Here is a 16,261-nt window from a genome sequence, read left to right as displayed (position 1 = left end):
AAGAGAAAATCCTAACAGCTGCCAAAAACAAACAATTAAACTACCATGGCTCTATAGTAAGGATTATACAGGATCTGGCAGCATCTACATTAAGGGCTCATGGGGATTAGAATATAATATTTGGGGAGGCAAAAGATCTTGGTCTACAACTGAGAATCAACTACCCAGCAAAACTGAATGTCCTCTTTTGGGGGAAAAGATGGACTTTCAATGAAACAGGGGACTTTTAAACTTTCCTATTGAAACAATCAGAGCTGAACAGAAAGTTTGATCTTCAAGTACAGGACTCTGGTGAACCATAGAGAGGGTGGACAAGAAGGACTAACTATGAGGAACTTCATGATATTGAACTGTCTGTATCCCTGCATGAGAAGAAGATATTGATAACCCATATGAACTTTCTCATTTATAAGAGATCTTAGAAGGAGCATATATAGACAGGGCACAGAAAGGAGCTGAATATAATGGTATAATATAGTAAAAATATGGAGTCAAATGGTTGATAAAGAAAAGTACTGGGAGGTAGAGAAAGGACAGGAAGAAGGGGCTAAGAAATTTCACAGAGTCAAGAAAAAATTTTTTCAATGGAGTGGAATGGGGGAAGGCAAGGGGGAATGAGTGAGCCTTCATTTTCATCAGAAATGGTTCAGAGAGGAAATAACATACACACTTTATAGGGTATAGAAATATATCTTACTCTAAAGAAAAGTGAGAAGAAAGGGATGGGATAAGGGGGAATGAAAGGAGGGAAGGTGAGAATAGGTGATAGAAGAGAAGGAAGATTGTGGGAGAGAGTGCTCAGATACAAACACTTTTGGACAGGGCCAGTATGAAAGAGAGAGAATAGAATAAATGAGTATGGGGAGAAATAGAGTGGAGGGAAATACAGCAAGTAGTAGCAACTGTGGAAAAAGTGTTGAAGCAACTTTTCTGGTGGACTTAAGATGGAGAGGGCAACTCACCCCAGATAAAGAGCCGTTGTGATCTATACACAGAATGAAGTACATTTTTTTTGTTTACTCTTATAGCAAGATTTTGGTAATTATATAAAATAAATAAACCAAAAAAAAGTTTTAAAAAACTGAACATAGTATACAATCAGATTCCATGATTTTTATTTTCCCTCTGAATGTGATAGCATTGTCCATAGCAGGTCTCTCAGGGTTGTCCTAGCTCCATGAACTGCTTGAGAGGAACTCCATCCATCACAGTTGATCTTCTCACAATGTTGTTGTTAATGTGTGCAATGTTCTCTTGGTTCTACTACCTTCTCTCAGCGTTAGTTCTTGTAATTCTTTCCATACTTCTCTAAAATTCTGACTACTTATGGTTTTTTAATAGAACAATAGTACTCCATAACATTCATATAATTTGGTTTACTTTGTAATGCCATGTATTTCATATTAAGTATTTAAAAATATGCTAATTGGGAAAACAAAATAATATTAATAAAAAATCCAAACCATTCTAAAAGGTTCATAGATGTCACCAGAGTACCACAGAAGTCTCTGACCAAGTTACTTAGAACCCCTTTGTAAGGGTTTATAGACATTTTTCTTAGTCATTGTATACAGGAAACTATAAACATGAAAGGTTTTCACTTATTCAAGAATCCAAGGCTAGTTAGGATAGAATCAAGACTGGAAACTTCATCTGATTCCAGTCGATGCAGAAATTAAGAGAGGTTGGGGAAGGGGTGAGCTATTTGGTATTTTTGACAGCATTCATGGCCTTCTGCCAAGGGCTAATTGGAATTTTTTTTAGTTTTTTTTTTTTTTTGCAAGGCAAATGGGGTTAAGTGGCTTGCCCAAGGCTACACAGCTAGGTAATTATTAAATGTCTGAGACCAGATTTGAACCCAGGTACTCCTGACCTCAGGACCGGTGCTCTATCCACTGCGCCACCTAGCCACCCCTAACTGGTATTTTTAACATCATTCCTGGGCCATATTTGGTCAAACATTTAATTCATCCCTAAAAAGTTCCTAGATTTATTGAATTTTGAGTATCACTTGCACTTGCCTTGGCAGTGTCTAACCAATAGAGCTTGAGGGCCAGAGATTTCTGCAGTCGAAGGTGGGATGTTGTATCATGAAGGTGTGTGTGTTTCAGGACCAGGGGGTTGGTCTTGGATTATGCCAATTTTCAGGATTTTGCCTTAGGAGGAGAACTTTGGCAACTGTAATAAAAGAGATGCTAAAGAAGGCAAGAAGACCAGTTAGAATACTATTTTAGTGATCCTGTTGAGAAATTATAAAAGTTTGAGGAGGCAGCTAGATGGCACAGTGGATAGAGCACTGGCCCTGGAGTCAGAAGGACCTGAGTTCAAATACGGCCTCAGACACTTAATAATAATTGCCTAGCTGTGTGACCCTGGGCAAGTCACTTAACCCCATTGCCTTGCAAAAAAAAAGTTTGACGAAGTATAACAGTGATTGGAAAGAAAAGCACTAACACTATAAGTAAATTCATTGATTTCCGTATTCTAATGGTTTAAATCTCAACCTCTCCAGGATGTTTCATCCTATACAACTCTTGCCCTAGTCTTCCCAGAAATTCTTCACAGCTGTGCCCACAGTATGTCAGATTTTTTAAAAATATTTCTCAATACTGTTCTTATTGCATGACTGGCTTACATCCTTTCCCAGTTATACACTCTCTGAAAACATCATTTTTGCCTCTTTTCCTGCAGTAATGTGTCACAGCTTCTCATGTTAATAACCATGCTCTTCTCACAGTACCTTGGATGACCTGTGACTTAATTAATTTGGGGGTGGCAGGAAGAAATGAATCTCCCCATCTTGCCCAGGCTAGAAGGGTATTAGCTTCTCACAGACATAAGCCCACTGCTAATCACCACAGAAGCTTTAACCTGCTCCATTTTCCACCTGAGACAGTTTGCCCCTCCTTAGGCAGCATGATGCCTACCCCCCTCCTGGGAGCTTACCATGTTGGTGTCCTGAGTCAATGCAGACAGTGCATCAGCATTGGCCTATTGCATCTCTGAACCCCCAGTTCCCAAGATCATCTCATTCTTCCCATACAAAGACTATAGCAGTGTATCACCATATCTAGCAATTTAGAATCTTTAAATCTTGATAGTCCCCGATTCCCAGCCATTTGCCATTTGTGTAAAAACACAGTATTACAAATCGATAATGAAATTTAAAGCAAATTCCAACCCAGGGCACAGTACAAATTAGTCATATATGGGAGCAATGTTTATTTTTTATTTTCAATTTTCTTTGATACACAGTTCAAAATTGTTATTATTATTAATATAACTAAATACTGTGTCATTACCTCCCCCAAAATTGCATGTTTTGTTTTTATTCTAAATATTTCTAAGTAAATTCAACTTGTTATAGTTTATATTATAGAAATATGTGATAACTAAGAATAGTTCTGGTATAATTTGGTATAATTCATGTATATGCAAATAGATAGCATATCTAATATTTTATATTTAAATATAGTTAGATCTATGAGCTACTATTTTCAGAAAATATAATAAATACCCTCCAAAGTGAGCTCTGGATTCAGTTTCTATGGTCAATTTTATTTTCTTTATTCTCATGAGAAAGCCTTTTAAATAATACTAGGACAAAAATGTTGTGGTAGTTTCGGCTGTCCTTGCAACCTACTTTCGTTATTTGTGTCATTATTACTGCTGCATAATCTGAACATAAAAAAACATGGTGTTGTAACAAATGACTTCCCAGTCCTGACAGTTATAGCAGCAGCATTTCAAGACTGATGAAAAATTTCCCAGAGAGATCTCTGGCCAGGTTTACATAAACTAAACAGGAAATGATTGCCACTATCTGCATTAAATTCAAACTGTTTGGAGTAACTTTATCTATGTTTTATGTTGCTGCAAAAGGCTCTATATCTTTTTTAACTGATAAAATTCCATCCTTTCACAGATTAGAAAAATAATTTCAGGTTTCATGTGTTGTGATTTCTCCTTTGATAACAAATTTTAAGGATAATATAAAAGTTAGTTTCAGTTTTTGATTGTTTAAATTTTATGTACTTTGTGAATTTTTATGATAGGTAGGGGGTGTGTTATTACTTTTTCCCAATGGACTACTAATGGAAGTTAGCCTGTCTAGTCCATGTGCTAGATGCTGTCAGTATAAAACTGTCTTTGACTTTCACACCTCTCAGGGGACGAGTAATTGTTGTGTTCAAACAGCCTGTAATTGTGATCCCGCTGGCTTTCTCAGTACGCTTCTGGCTATTAGAATCATTAAACAACTCAGCACCTGTTAACAGCATTGTAAATATTCAACCCTGCTTGTGTGCAGGTTGAGTCCAATATAGAGAAGGCTTACAGAGCCCAGCCTCATAAATTAGAGTTTCTGACAAGTCAATTATTGTGAAACTGGGTTTCACTGTGAAATAAATGAAATAGCATGCTGATAAAAAGGTAGGCTGTCTGTTTATGGCAAAGGGAAAATAATGATTAGATGATTTCAATGCAGTGAGCATGAAACTGCATTGTGTTTATTCTTTATCTGTAATTAAACAGTTGTATAATATAACTGCTTAAGATAACCCATAAATTATATTTTTTCCACTGTGAAGAGTATATAGTGAAAACATGCCTTTTTTAACCTATATACCACTTGCTTTTTAAAATACTGAATAATTTCAATGGTTGTCATTATTGAAAAAATGATATATAATCCCTTCCAAGTGAATAATGTGTGTACATATTATTGTTCAGTCTGCCTCAGTTCACATTGTAGAAGTCTACTATATTATATATGAGTACAAAAAATTGTCTAAGTTCCCCAAAACATTGTAATATATTTGTTTTAAAATTATTTTATTTTTACCTTGATCATCATCTGAAGATGCTTTAATTACTTTGTTGAAATATACTCTAGAAGTAACTTTTATAAATTCTGTATTTCTAAAATCTGATTTCTTTTGTAAGATGTGAAAAATAGTTTTAAGTACATCTAGAAACACAGCCCAGATAGTGAGAAAAAAATGCATTTTTTCTTTAGATTGGTTAAAATAAAAAACTAAAACATATCTATAAGAAGTTTCACTATTTTTTGTTCAGAGGAACAAGCTTTAAAATATTTTCTTTATTAATTATTACGTAACTGATTATAATTTTAAAAAACCTACTGTCCTGAAAAGGTTATCAACTACACATTTCTAAATCACAAGCATTGAAGATATATGCATTTTAGTATAAGCATTCTTGTCTAAAATTTTAGTAAGTTATGAAATATTTATATGCTATTTAATTCTAATTATTTCATCACCACTTATATTCTTGCATAAACATAATTGGGCAAATTTTGAAAAGATTTATTTTATCTTTTATATTTATTCTTATCTTTATTGGGAGGAAGCTTCTCAGTTAGAAAACATGTTGCTTAAAGAAAATGAGATAACAGTTTTCCAGCAACTCAGTCTTTGACTATTTCATTCCAGTTCTTTGATAATGTGCTACCTTTCTGTGACATATTTTGGTTAATTATCCTTTTTTTGGCAACAACTTTTTTTAAATATTTAAAAAATGTATATTATGACCTACTTTACCTATTTTAAAGATAATATTTAAAATGCAAGATTGCCCATAGTAATTTTTCTAATAGATTTTTAAAACATAAACATGATTTATCTGTAATATGTGTATATATATATATATATAGTTAAAGCATTTCACATGAAAAACAAAATCTGCAATTAGAAATTTTTTTAAAATAGAAAAACTGAATTACTGATGGATAATTTTAATCAACTACTAGAGCCACTTATAAATTTAGAAATCTTTTTGCTCCAAAATGACACCATTAAAGCAGGAATAGAATTTTTCAATGTTTTTGTAGACTGGATATGTATTGAAATCTTTAAAACCAATAGTCATTTGATTACCCAATATGTTACAAGTCCTCATAATGTTTTCTATTTTTAATTATATCAAATTCAAAAATAACTTTGTGTTTTTAAATTCTCTATTTACCATGGGTGTTTTCCTAACAGTGTTTCCCCTATTTAGCTTGTATAAGTGGTATAGCAGAATTTCTTTCTCACTCATTTCCTAGTGAGAATATCATAATGCTCCATGTGCAACAATTCAATTACATTTTCACCAGTGTTTTCAATTTAGAAGTAACTTCTTAATGCATATTATTTCAGACAGCTGATAAATACAGCATTAGAACGTTTATAAGAAGAGCAAAACCAAAAGAATGTAGTGAATTGTCATTGCCAAAAGTTCACTGAGGAAAATGTTTTTAATAACTCCAAGTGGCTTGGAATACTCTTTGTCTTTCAAGGGACTTTAATATGTTCTGTATTTTTCTTCTTTCCTTTCTTTACTAGGACAGAAAATATTTTTTCTCATGTTTTCAAATTTTGGTCTTTTACCTTTTTCTACTTGACTATAGCAAAAATTCATTGGATTTAAATTATCTACAGAACTAGTTTGATATTTAATTGCTTATCATTACCTTGAAAATGTTAGTTTCAGAACAAGACTAAATATTTTCCAAAAAAGACTTGTAATTTTTCAAGTGATTCTAAAAGTTTAAGGAAAAAATTACTTAAATTTTATCAGAGTTAGACTAAAATAAGTCTTTTATAGTACTTTGCTTTTGTTTTTTAGGGGGAAGGTTAAATACTTAATATACGATTAATATTAGTCTGTATAGATAAATACTCAATGCATATTTTCCCTTTCTCTTAAAGTACAAATGTACACATTCAGAATTTTAGGAAAGGAATTTTTATCAGACTTAACCAGTGGAAAATTCTTATACTTGAGAATATTTTATATATATATATATATATATATATAATTTATATATATATATAATTTCCTAAGTTAAGAACTCTGTAAACTGAGTCCAAAAGGTTTATTTTCAGTATTTGTTTGAAGGATACTAGTAAGCCCATTTTCCTCTTTTAAGGGACAAAAGGAGAAGTGAATGCTCTGACAGTAATATTTCTAATCATTTCTAAATCTTGGAACATTCATGTTGTAAAGTCTCTGGTCCCTTTGCAGATCTACTATCTGTAGAGCAGTGATCTTTTTTTTTTAAACCAGCCATGACTATACTTTCCATATTCCAAAATAGATATAACATCTTCTGCCTTTGTTCTAGTTTTGAGAACATCCAAATCCCACTGCTCATTTCTCATATCTCCTTTACATTTACTTTTTCTTGTAGTGGTGGGATATGGAGACAAATTTCCCACCTTGTATGGTATAGAGTAGCAATTAGAGGACTGCTATCACTGTATGGAGATAGCCACTCTGCTTTTGGACCTTTGCCAGAACAGAAATTCCTCCCAATCATAGGGATTTACAAAGGGTGATGATTGTAGAAGGGTGAAAAAAAAGGTCAAATACATGCCCTCAGGATTTTTTTTTTTACATGCTACAAACCACATGAACTTTTTTGTATATCTCTTATGGAACCAGGTTGGATTTTTTTTTTTAAGCCTGATGAAGCACCTTCTAGGCCCAAGGATGACATTTATTCATTTAATTCCATTGAAAAAAGTAATTTACCAAATGACTCCCTTGGGCCTTACATGGTTTATCCACCTCCAAAAGTGAGCAGTTTATTCTCAGTGATTAATTCACCTATGAGAAGTTCATTCTTCTCAATTAATATAAAAATTTTGTTATAATAATAGCTCACTGATTAGTTTAGAAACACAATTTTAAAAATAAATTATTACCTTCCCACTAATAACATATGTAATATCTTTTAAATTTGAACATATGCACCTAATTTAGAACTTCTCAAATGCATTTACCAAGTGCTTACTATGAACCTTCAGGACAGGGATTGCATTTACTCTAAACTTTCTCTGTCCATTAGTCCTGCCACAGTATCTTTAACCAATGAGCCCTGAATTAATAATTATCTTTTTGTTGGTGGTGGTGGTGATGTTTGTTTTTTGCATTCAGAATTTTGTCCTTGTCAGTAATTGAGTGAATGTATGGTAGTGATAGTGGTGGTGGGTCAGTCAGAAAGTCAATAAACTTAACTACTTTTTACATAAATTGGTAACCTGAAAACAAGGTGAACCACTTAGGGTGGGTATGACTTTAAGCAATTTACCAACCAAATCAGTTGATCTTATTTTACAATATAAGTTTGAGCATCTATAAAATGAAGATAATATTTTTTTACTTTGTTTCCATGAGTTTCTATGAAGATAAAATGTTTTTAAATTCTCAGAAAAATACTACAGTTAAAATGTTTTTATTTAAGATTATTAAGATTAATTTTAATTAAGATAATTTGATATAAAATGCCTTAAAACTATTAATTATAATCATTTTTATCATTTTCTAGTTACTATAACTTGGATGATGTGAGCCATGAGACCATGAACAGGTTTCTTTCAAACCTTGTGGAGAAGGCCCTCATTGAGCTGGAATATTCCTATTGTATTGAAACTGGAGAGGTATGTATCAGGTTGGCCAGTATAACAGGAAAGGAAAATTACAAATGTTGGAGGGGGTGGGGAAAATTAGAACTTTTATGTATTGTTGGTGGAGCTGTGAACTGTTCTAACCAGGCTGGAGAGTATTTTGAAGTTATAGCTGAAGAGCTAAAAATTTGTGTATGCCCTCTCTATGCCCCAGTAATACCACAACTGGGTCTGTATCCCCCCCCCCCCCAAAAAATATCAATTAACAAAAAGGGAAAGACTCCATTTATACAAAAAATATGTACAGCAGTTATTTTTTTGTGGTGGCAAAGAGTTGGAAAGTCAAGGCATACCTATCATTAGGGAAAAGACTAAAATATGTTGTGGTATATAATTGTGATAAAATACTACTGTTCTTTAAGAACAAATAGGATGCTTTTAGAAAAAAATCTAGGAAGTGTAATCTGATACTAAGCTAAGTGAGCAAAACCAGGAGAACATTCTAGATAATAACAATATTGTACAGTGATTAACTGTGAATGACTTACCTATTTTCAACAATATAGTGGTCCAAGGCCATTTTGAAGGATTTATGACAAAAAAATGTTATCCACCCTCAGAGAAAGAACTGAGGGAGTTTGAATGAATGCAGATCGAAGCACACTTTTTTTAACTTTATTTTTCTTGGATTTTTTTTTTATTTAGTCTGTGCTTTCTTTCTTTACATAACTAATATGGAAATATGTTTTACATGATTGCACATGTACAATCCATATCATATTGCTTGCCATCTCAGGGAAGGAGGAACAGGGAAGAGAGATTATGGAACTCAATATTTTAAAAAATGAATTTTTTAAAAAATGTAATTGTTTTTATATGTAATTAGAAAAAAAATTTGAAAATATAAAAAATAATTGAAGATCTATGGCTCCAAATTATCATCAATTTAAATTTTAAAAGTACTCTTCTTTCTTTGGAAAAAGGGTGTCTGTATTCCCGTCCTAAACAACAGCCATGTTTAAGGGATTGCTAGGCATTGGACATGATTCAAAGTGATCTATCCACAAGTATGTGTTAAGACTTGTCACTACAACAGTCTACCAAGAGCACTGTTGCCTGGGTATTATTATTTTTTTAGATACTTTAATAATTCTTATACATATATATATATATATATATATACAAATATGTAATAGTTTTTTTTTTACTTTAAATGTCATATTTTTTACAGTTTTATTTTATGTTTCAACCATATATTATGGTAGGGTTGACTCTGGTGAGCTGACACATGAACCTAACCCCAATTTATAACATTGTTTCTACTGTGGAAAAATATATATATATTCTTAGTTTAAAACACTTAACTTACAAGTAAATTTTTAGAACGCACTTATTTTGAATTAAAAACTGCCCCATTTTTCTTTAAATTGTGTTTTCTTTAAATTTTAAAATTTGCTTTTTATGCATGTAATGTTTCGTTTCTCTTAAAACAGGATAACCGTAGCATCGAACCACTTACATTTGGCCGAATTGCATCCTATTATTATTTGAAGCACCCAACTGTCAGGATGTTTAAGGATCGTTTGAAACCTGAATGCAGTGTGGAGGATTTGCTTTCAGTTCTGACTGTGAGTTTCAAATTTCCTTCATAATATTTCTATATGTTATGTTGTAAAGTATGCATTTTAAATGTAGTAATTCTTAGTTGTGTATAGCTTTGACTAACCCACTGCCTTCCTCTTAAGACACATTCAATCAATATTAATCAAATTGGACTTTAAAAATTTAATTGCTTACTGTACTTAGATCCAAAATTATTAACTCTTAAGACTATGACCAGAACTACTTGAATTCCTCATTAATATAATCACCTAAAATGTGTTTTGACTCTTCCTTTATCTGGAATTGTAGTGAAATAAAAAGAGCCCTAGCCTGGAATTTAGGAGAAAGGATTTTAGCTGAGTTTGCCATTACTAACTTTGAAACTGTCAGTTTCTTTATCATGAGTTTTCTTTATCTTTCCAGCTTCAAAATCTTTTGATTCTAAGGCACTTTACATATTGCTTATGCAAATTACTTTACATCATTACTGCATACTCCTCCTAAATTAATGTTACCATGTGATTGTTTAGAATTTTTACCTAGGGCCAAATAATTTTGCATATATACTATTTCTAAAATAACATTTAAAGTAGAGATGACTTTTTCTTTATATTTTTAGATCACTATAAACAATTTTCCTTACCCTTCTTTTATACCATGTTTAAAAAATAGAAGGTTGAAGCAATTTAAACAAAAAGAAAAATATTTTCTATGTTCCTTCTTTTCATTGGTTAGATTGTGTCTCAGTATGCTATTTACTCTTTCCCCATGCTTCTACCTCTCTGTATATACTTTGAGATCCTCTTGAAGTCTTGAAGTTTCTTCAGTGCTCTATCTGCCAGTCTAATAACAGTTTAATTGATGTTTTTTTATATAAAGCCAATACCTAACACAGTGCCAGATAACCAATAAGTACATATTTGATGTAACATTTGATAGCTACTACACAGATCTACTATCAACTTGCTACTTGGATGAGGACTAGTATTATGGATAATCGCCAATATCAGATTTAAAAAATAATGTTTATTCTAAAGGTTCATTTTACCATTTTTTAGAGAATAATTATTTCTTTAATTATATTTTGCTCAGGATAATAATGAAATTAGTGTAACCTCCTTATGTAGGGTAAACTATCTGATGATCATAAGAATCAGTTCAGAATTATAATAAGTGGAAGGAACCTAATATAGAATTTAAAATTAAAACAAATAACCAGAAAGTTAATTTGTTGAATCATGGAATACATTATATACCAGAAAAAATTTAAAAGAATTTTGTAAAATTATGAAGTATATTATTTAGCAGGGAAAATTCCATGGAATTTTGTAAGCTATGAAGGAAGTTACTTATTTATATCTTGTGCTTCTCTTTATAAAAGTAGGCTTTGTCTACCTCTCTTCACATTATATGAATACTGGTGAAGCACAGACCATTTCTTACCAACTCATCTCATTTTCCACTAATAAATATCTTTAGTGGGTTTTCTTGGTATGTATGCTGAATTAATAATATACTACAGCCTATTTACAGCTACCATGTGTCTCTCCATGGTCCTTTAGGCAAGTTGCAGTTTTGATTAATTCATCAAAGGCCATGGCATTCCATAATTTGTAGTCATATAGCATTATTGGAGATTTGTTTTTGTTTAAAATTGGATTCTAATTTCAGAGAGGTTTGGAATCATTTGTGTGTCTCCCACTTTATACTGTAAGCTTATTGAGGCCAGCACTGACTTTTTATTACTGTATCCTCAATGCAAAGCACAGTGCCTAGCACAACATAGGCTCTTAATAGATTTTTATTTTAATGGGATTGGGTTGAATTGAAAATGTCATATGAATCCCATTCCCTAATATAAAGTAGTCTGCTCTCTTGCTTCCATTCAGTTATAGTCAATTTTGTTGTCTATCTTTAGAGACTTTGTCGATACTGCTAGAGTATTCTCCATTCAACTGGTTATAGTGGTCTGGTCAAGAGGTCTTTTACATCTACTTGTTTTTTACAAATGGATAGTTCGCTAACTCCTTGAGAGTTTAGGAGGCAGCTGTGTAGAGCAGTGGATAGAGTGTTGGCCTTGGAATCAGAAACATCTGGGTTCAAATTCTGCTCTAGGCATTTACTATTTGTGTGACCCTGATGAGTCCCTTAATTCTTTATCTTTTCAACCTTATTATTATTATGGTTGTTGTTGCTATTATTTTAATATAGAATAATTATTATTTTAATAATAACACATCATTAAGGTTGTTGTGAGGATCAAATGAGATAATATATGTAAAATGTTAGCTTAAAAATTTATTATGGACTCTAGTATTTCAGATCTTAATGCATTCAGCACAATATCATCTGCAGGAAAGATTCTAAGGATCCCTTCCATCCACAGAGAATCTCTCTTCCATTTATATTCTATGATAGTGTTAAGCACATATTTCCTTGTTTCATTCCTCAGTTGATATTAGTTATCAGAGTACCATCAAGCAAAGTTAACTTTATTGCTAAATCTATTTATGACCTTAGCATGTTCATTATAAACATCTTGTTTGGAGAATGTATCTTCCACTGCTAAGTTAAATCAAACATTAAACATAGTGGTATCTCATCTTTTCTAAATCTTTTTCTAAGTTATTTGACTATAATATATTCTGTTATAGGAAATCATTCAGAAAAACTTGCTTGTCTCCTCATGTTAACATTAAGGGTGCTATGATATATGTATATATCACTCTCATAAAAAAATTTTTAGAAATTAAGAAAAACTTCACAGCATACTGATTTAAGATCTAGTTTTAAAGCTAGGAAGGCCTGGGTTTGAGTCCTACTTTTGACACATATCAGCTTTATGACCCTTGGCAAGTTACTTAGCCTCTCAATATTCTAGAAGATTCTCTAGGCTATAGGTGTAGAGAACATACTGACTTTTCAGCATTGATAAAGTGAGTGTCTTCCCTTGAGAATGAATTATTGAATCATCCAATTCCTTATTCCTATAGAAAAGACAGTTGGCTTGTGGACTAGTATTTATTATATTTCTACAATGTGAGATACATGGTAAAAATTCATTTAAAAACACATCATCTAGATTATAAATAATACAGATTCTAAGTTCTTTTTTGCTCACTACAGATATAACCTAGGCCAGAGGATCTGAGAATTATGTATTATATTCAATGGTACAAGAAAACAAGAAAATACTGGCTATCAACCAATAGGATAGAAAAAATAAAATATTAAATAATAATATCCTAAATTCTTGTTGCCAGACTCAAGAAAGGTATAATAGAACTATAAAAATTAAAGCAGTTCAAATGATTGACAAAAAAAGGGAGACTTACCGTGAAAGAACAATCTGGGGGGGGGGGGTTCTTTACTTTTTAAAGATAGAAATGACTAAATTCACAGAATCATAAATGACATAATGAGATGAACCACAAGTTCCGAAATACCATTTTGTACAAGTTTAGATGTTTTCTAACGTTCATTCTATCTCAAATTATATTGTTATATGATTCTGAGATAAGTGTAGGACAAGTCAAAGTATTATGTCACAGCAGGTGACTCATTTCCTCAAGCGGTAGAAGAGCCAAAAATAGAGATTCAGAGAGCTTTTAACAGACACATAGTTAGATAGACAACAGACAGATGTTTCTAAGTAACTGATAAATTATTTATCTAGCTTTTCTCATGACAAAATCTTTTGGGTCAGATACACTAGGGGTGGGGTCTAGAATGGCAATTGCTATGATGAAATTAATTTTTATAAGAAGAGGCAATATAGCATGGTGGCTAGAGCACTGGACTTGGAGTGAGGATGACCTCTATTATAATCCTGTCTCTGGCACTTAGCATGTAACCATGCAGAAATCACTTGACAACTTTGAATCTTAGTTTTCTCATTTGTTAAATGGAAGAGTATAGCTTTAGCCTTTCTTACCACATTGTATAAAATGTGATAGCTTATATAAAATGTTTTAAAAATTTTCAAATCCAATATAAGTGACAATTGCTACTAATTTGTGATTGATTTATTGTATTCTTTAAAATATTTCATCCTCCAGAATTTGTTTTAAAAATTAAACTGTTGGGGGCAGCTAGGTGGTACAGTGGATAGAACATCAGCCCTGGAGTCAGGAGGATCTGACTTCAAATTCAGCCACAGACACTTAATAAATACCTAGCTGTGTGACCTTGGGCCAGTCACTTAATCCCATTGCCTTGCAAAAAAGCAAAAAAAAAAAAGATTAAACCTTTTTTAAAAAGTTGACTGTCTGGTGCAACATCTTCAAACAGAAATTCCTGTACATGCTGAGCATGTAGAAACTTGTATTTATATTTATAAATGTTTAATACTGTTATAGGCAAAGTATGTTTTCATAAGAATGAATTCATTGTATATTGGACTATTCCTTAAATTTTAGGAGTCAGCTTTACTCATTAAATCTTACTGTGTTCTCTTGTGAATAGCCCAGTTAGCTTATCTTTATAAATAGAACTCACTCATAAATCTTGACATTCTAGCGAATTCATTTTTATTACGTAAATTAATTCTCTCAGTAATCTGTGCTTTCTAGTCTAAATTATTAAAATTTTTATAATATGAAATTGTAATCTTGAAAACGTAAAACTTGAAGCAAAATTTTCTTATTAATCTCAAAGCTTAGAATTATATTCATTTAGATGCACATGTAAATTACTGACCAAATAGTTTTTCCATCAAGCCATATTAAAGATATAAAATTCAAGTTTTTAACAATCTGATGCTATTTTGAAAAGATTCGGCATTTTAAAAGAATTTTTGCCAAGTTTTTTTTTTCCAAACACTGTGAATTAATGAGCTTCATAATTAAGGCAGCCGTTTCACACCTCTATTGTTAACCAACGACATTACATCTGTCTTGCTCCATTGATGCCCTCCTCCCACTTATTGAAGCATTTAGCAGTTTTGGCAACAGGGAATTACATGGCATGGGGTAAGTAGCCTAATTAGATATAAGTGAAAATCCTGAGGGAAAAGGACATTTAAAAAGTAATTTGAAGAATCTCTTAATGATGTTGGCACTGAAAGCCAAAAGCCTATTTTTGAAAATCCATGTCAGCATTACAAACATGATTATAATTTGATTTGTTCAGTGAACTTGTAAAAGTTGTATATTTTAAGACAATAATGGAAATAAAAACTTAGTTTTCTCAAATTTGAACATTTCTTTCAAAATCCTGCTTATTAATAACATTGAAAGGAGTCAAAATATGCTTAAAATGTACTATCTTTTCTAGAATCCCAATAAATTTTTAAAGGATCTACCCCATTGTCAGAGTTGCCATGCATAAACAGAAACTGGATATTATATTAATTATGTCTCAAATGCCAAATCTGAAATTGATGAAGTTCTCATTTCTTAGAACTTCGCATCTTGCCTAAAAGTATCAGTTTCACGTGTGTATAAAAAAAAAATGGAACCATTCCAAATATAAAAATAGCCTCAAAGCAATAAGATTTTTATTCAGCAGTAAATTTCCTAGGTTTGGGCCTCACTCTGTGCTGCTTATTTTAAGAGCAGACTGATTACTTGTTCCTATCTGTATGGAGCACATTTAGTAATTTAGCATTTGTGATAGGAAAGTTTGAGTGCATGAATTTTTCCCAGTTTTCAACCATTCAGCCATTTTATGGAAAACAGCACAAGTAAATTTCTTAAAGAAGTCAGTTAGGAAAAATAAAAAACATATAAAAGGATTAAAAGCAATGAATAATTGGAAAGGAAAATCCAAGAAAAAAACAATAAGGAAGGTGGGGGTAGAGGAGGTGACACAGCATGTAAAATGAAGAGTTCAATAGGGGAAAAATGAAGTGAAGGAAAGGTTAACAGAATGCCACCAGAGCTCATGACCTTCCATTTCCAAATAAGCCTCCTAACACTCCCAAGATCTTCCACCCATCTGCTGCTTTTTGTTTTACTCTTAGTGGGGAAACCTAATGGGATATCTTCCAGGGCTTGCAAGATGAGCCATCCTGACTTAGAAGCAGTATAGTTCTTTGGCATCTTCAGAGAAGCACAGATGGTAAATGTCCTGAAAAAAAAGTGTCTCCCTACTTCCCTGATTCTCTTTTTCCTTGAGACAGTCTCAACCTTTCCTACTTTACTCCATCTTCTTAGGACTCTTTGGTTTGCATTTCCTCTAGTCATGCAAAGAAATTATTTCCTCTTTTAAAGATTTGTGATCCCAATTATGTTTATTAATAT

General features: G+C 32.2%; 1 protein-coding gene across 4 annotated transcripts in view; it reads left to right on the top strand.

Moving 5' to 3' along the window:
* The window catches only part of ASCC3 (activating signal cointegrator 1 complex subunit 3), a 379,520-nt gene that overhangs the window by 279,346 nt on the left and 83,913 nt on the right, over positions 1 to 16,261 (top strand). For all 4 annotated transcript variants that reach the window (XM_074187242.1, XM_074187239.1, XM_074187240.1 and 1 more), the window contains 2 exons: positions 8,339 to 8,450; positions 9,911 to 10,045. In XM_074187242.1, the coding sequence (XP_074043343.1) occupies positions 8,339 to 8,450; positions 9,911 to 10,045 (247 nt within the window). The remainder of the gene's footprint in view (positions 1 to 8,338; positions 8,451 to 9,910; positions 10,046 to 16,261) is intronic.

The sequence above is a fragment of the Macrotis lagotis genome, chromosome 5 (genome assembly GCF_037893015.1).
Source record: "Macrotis lagotis isolate mMagLag1 chromosome 5, bilby.v1.9.chrom.fasta, whole genome shotgun sequence".
NCBI classification, from domain to species: domain Eukaryota; kingdom Metazoa; phylum Chordata; class Mammalia; order Peramelemorphia; family Peramelidae; genus Macrotis; species Macrotis lagotis.
The sequence above is the reverse complement of the archived record's forward strand: the minus strand, read 5'-3'. Positions and strand labels throughout refer to the sequence as shown.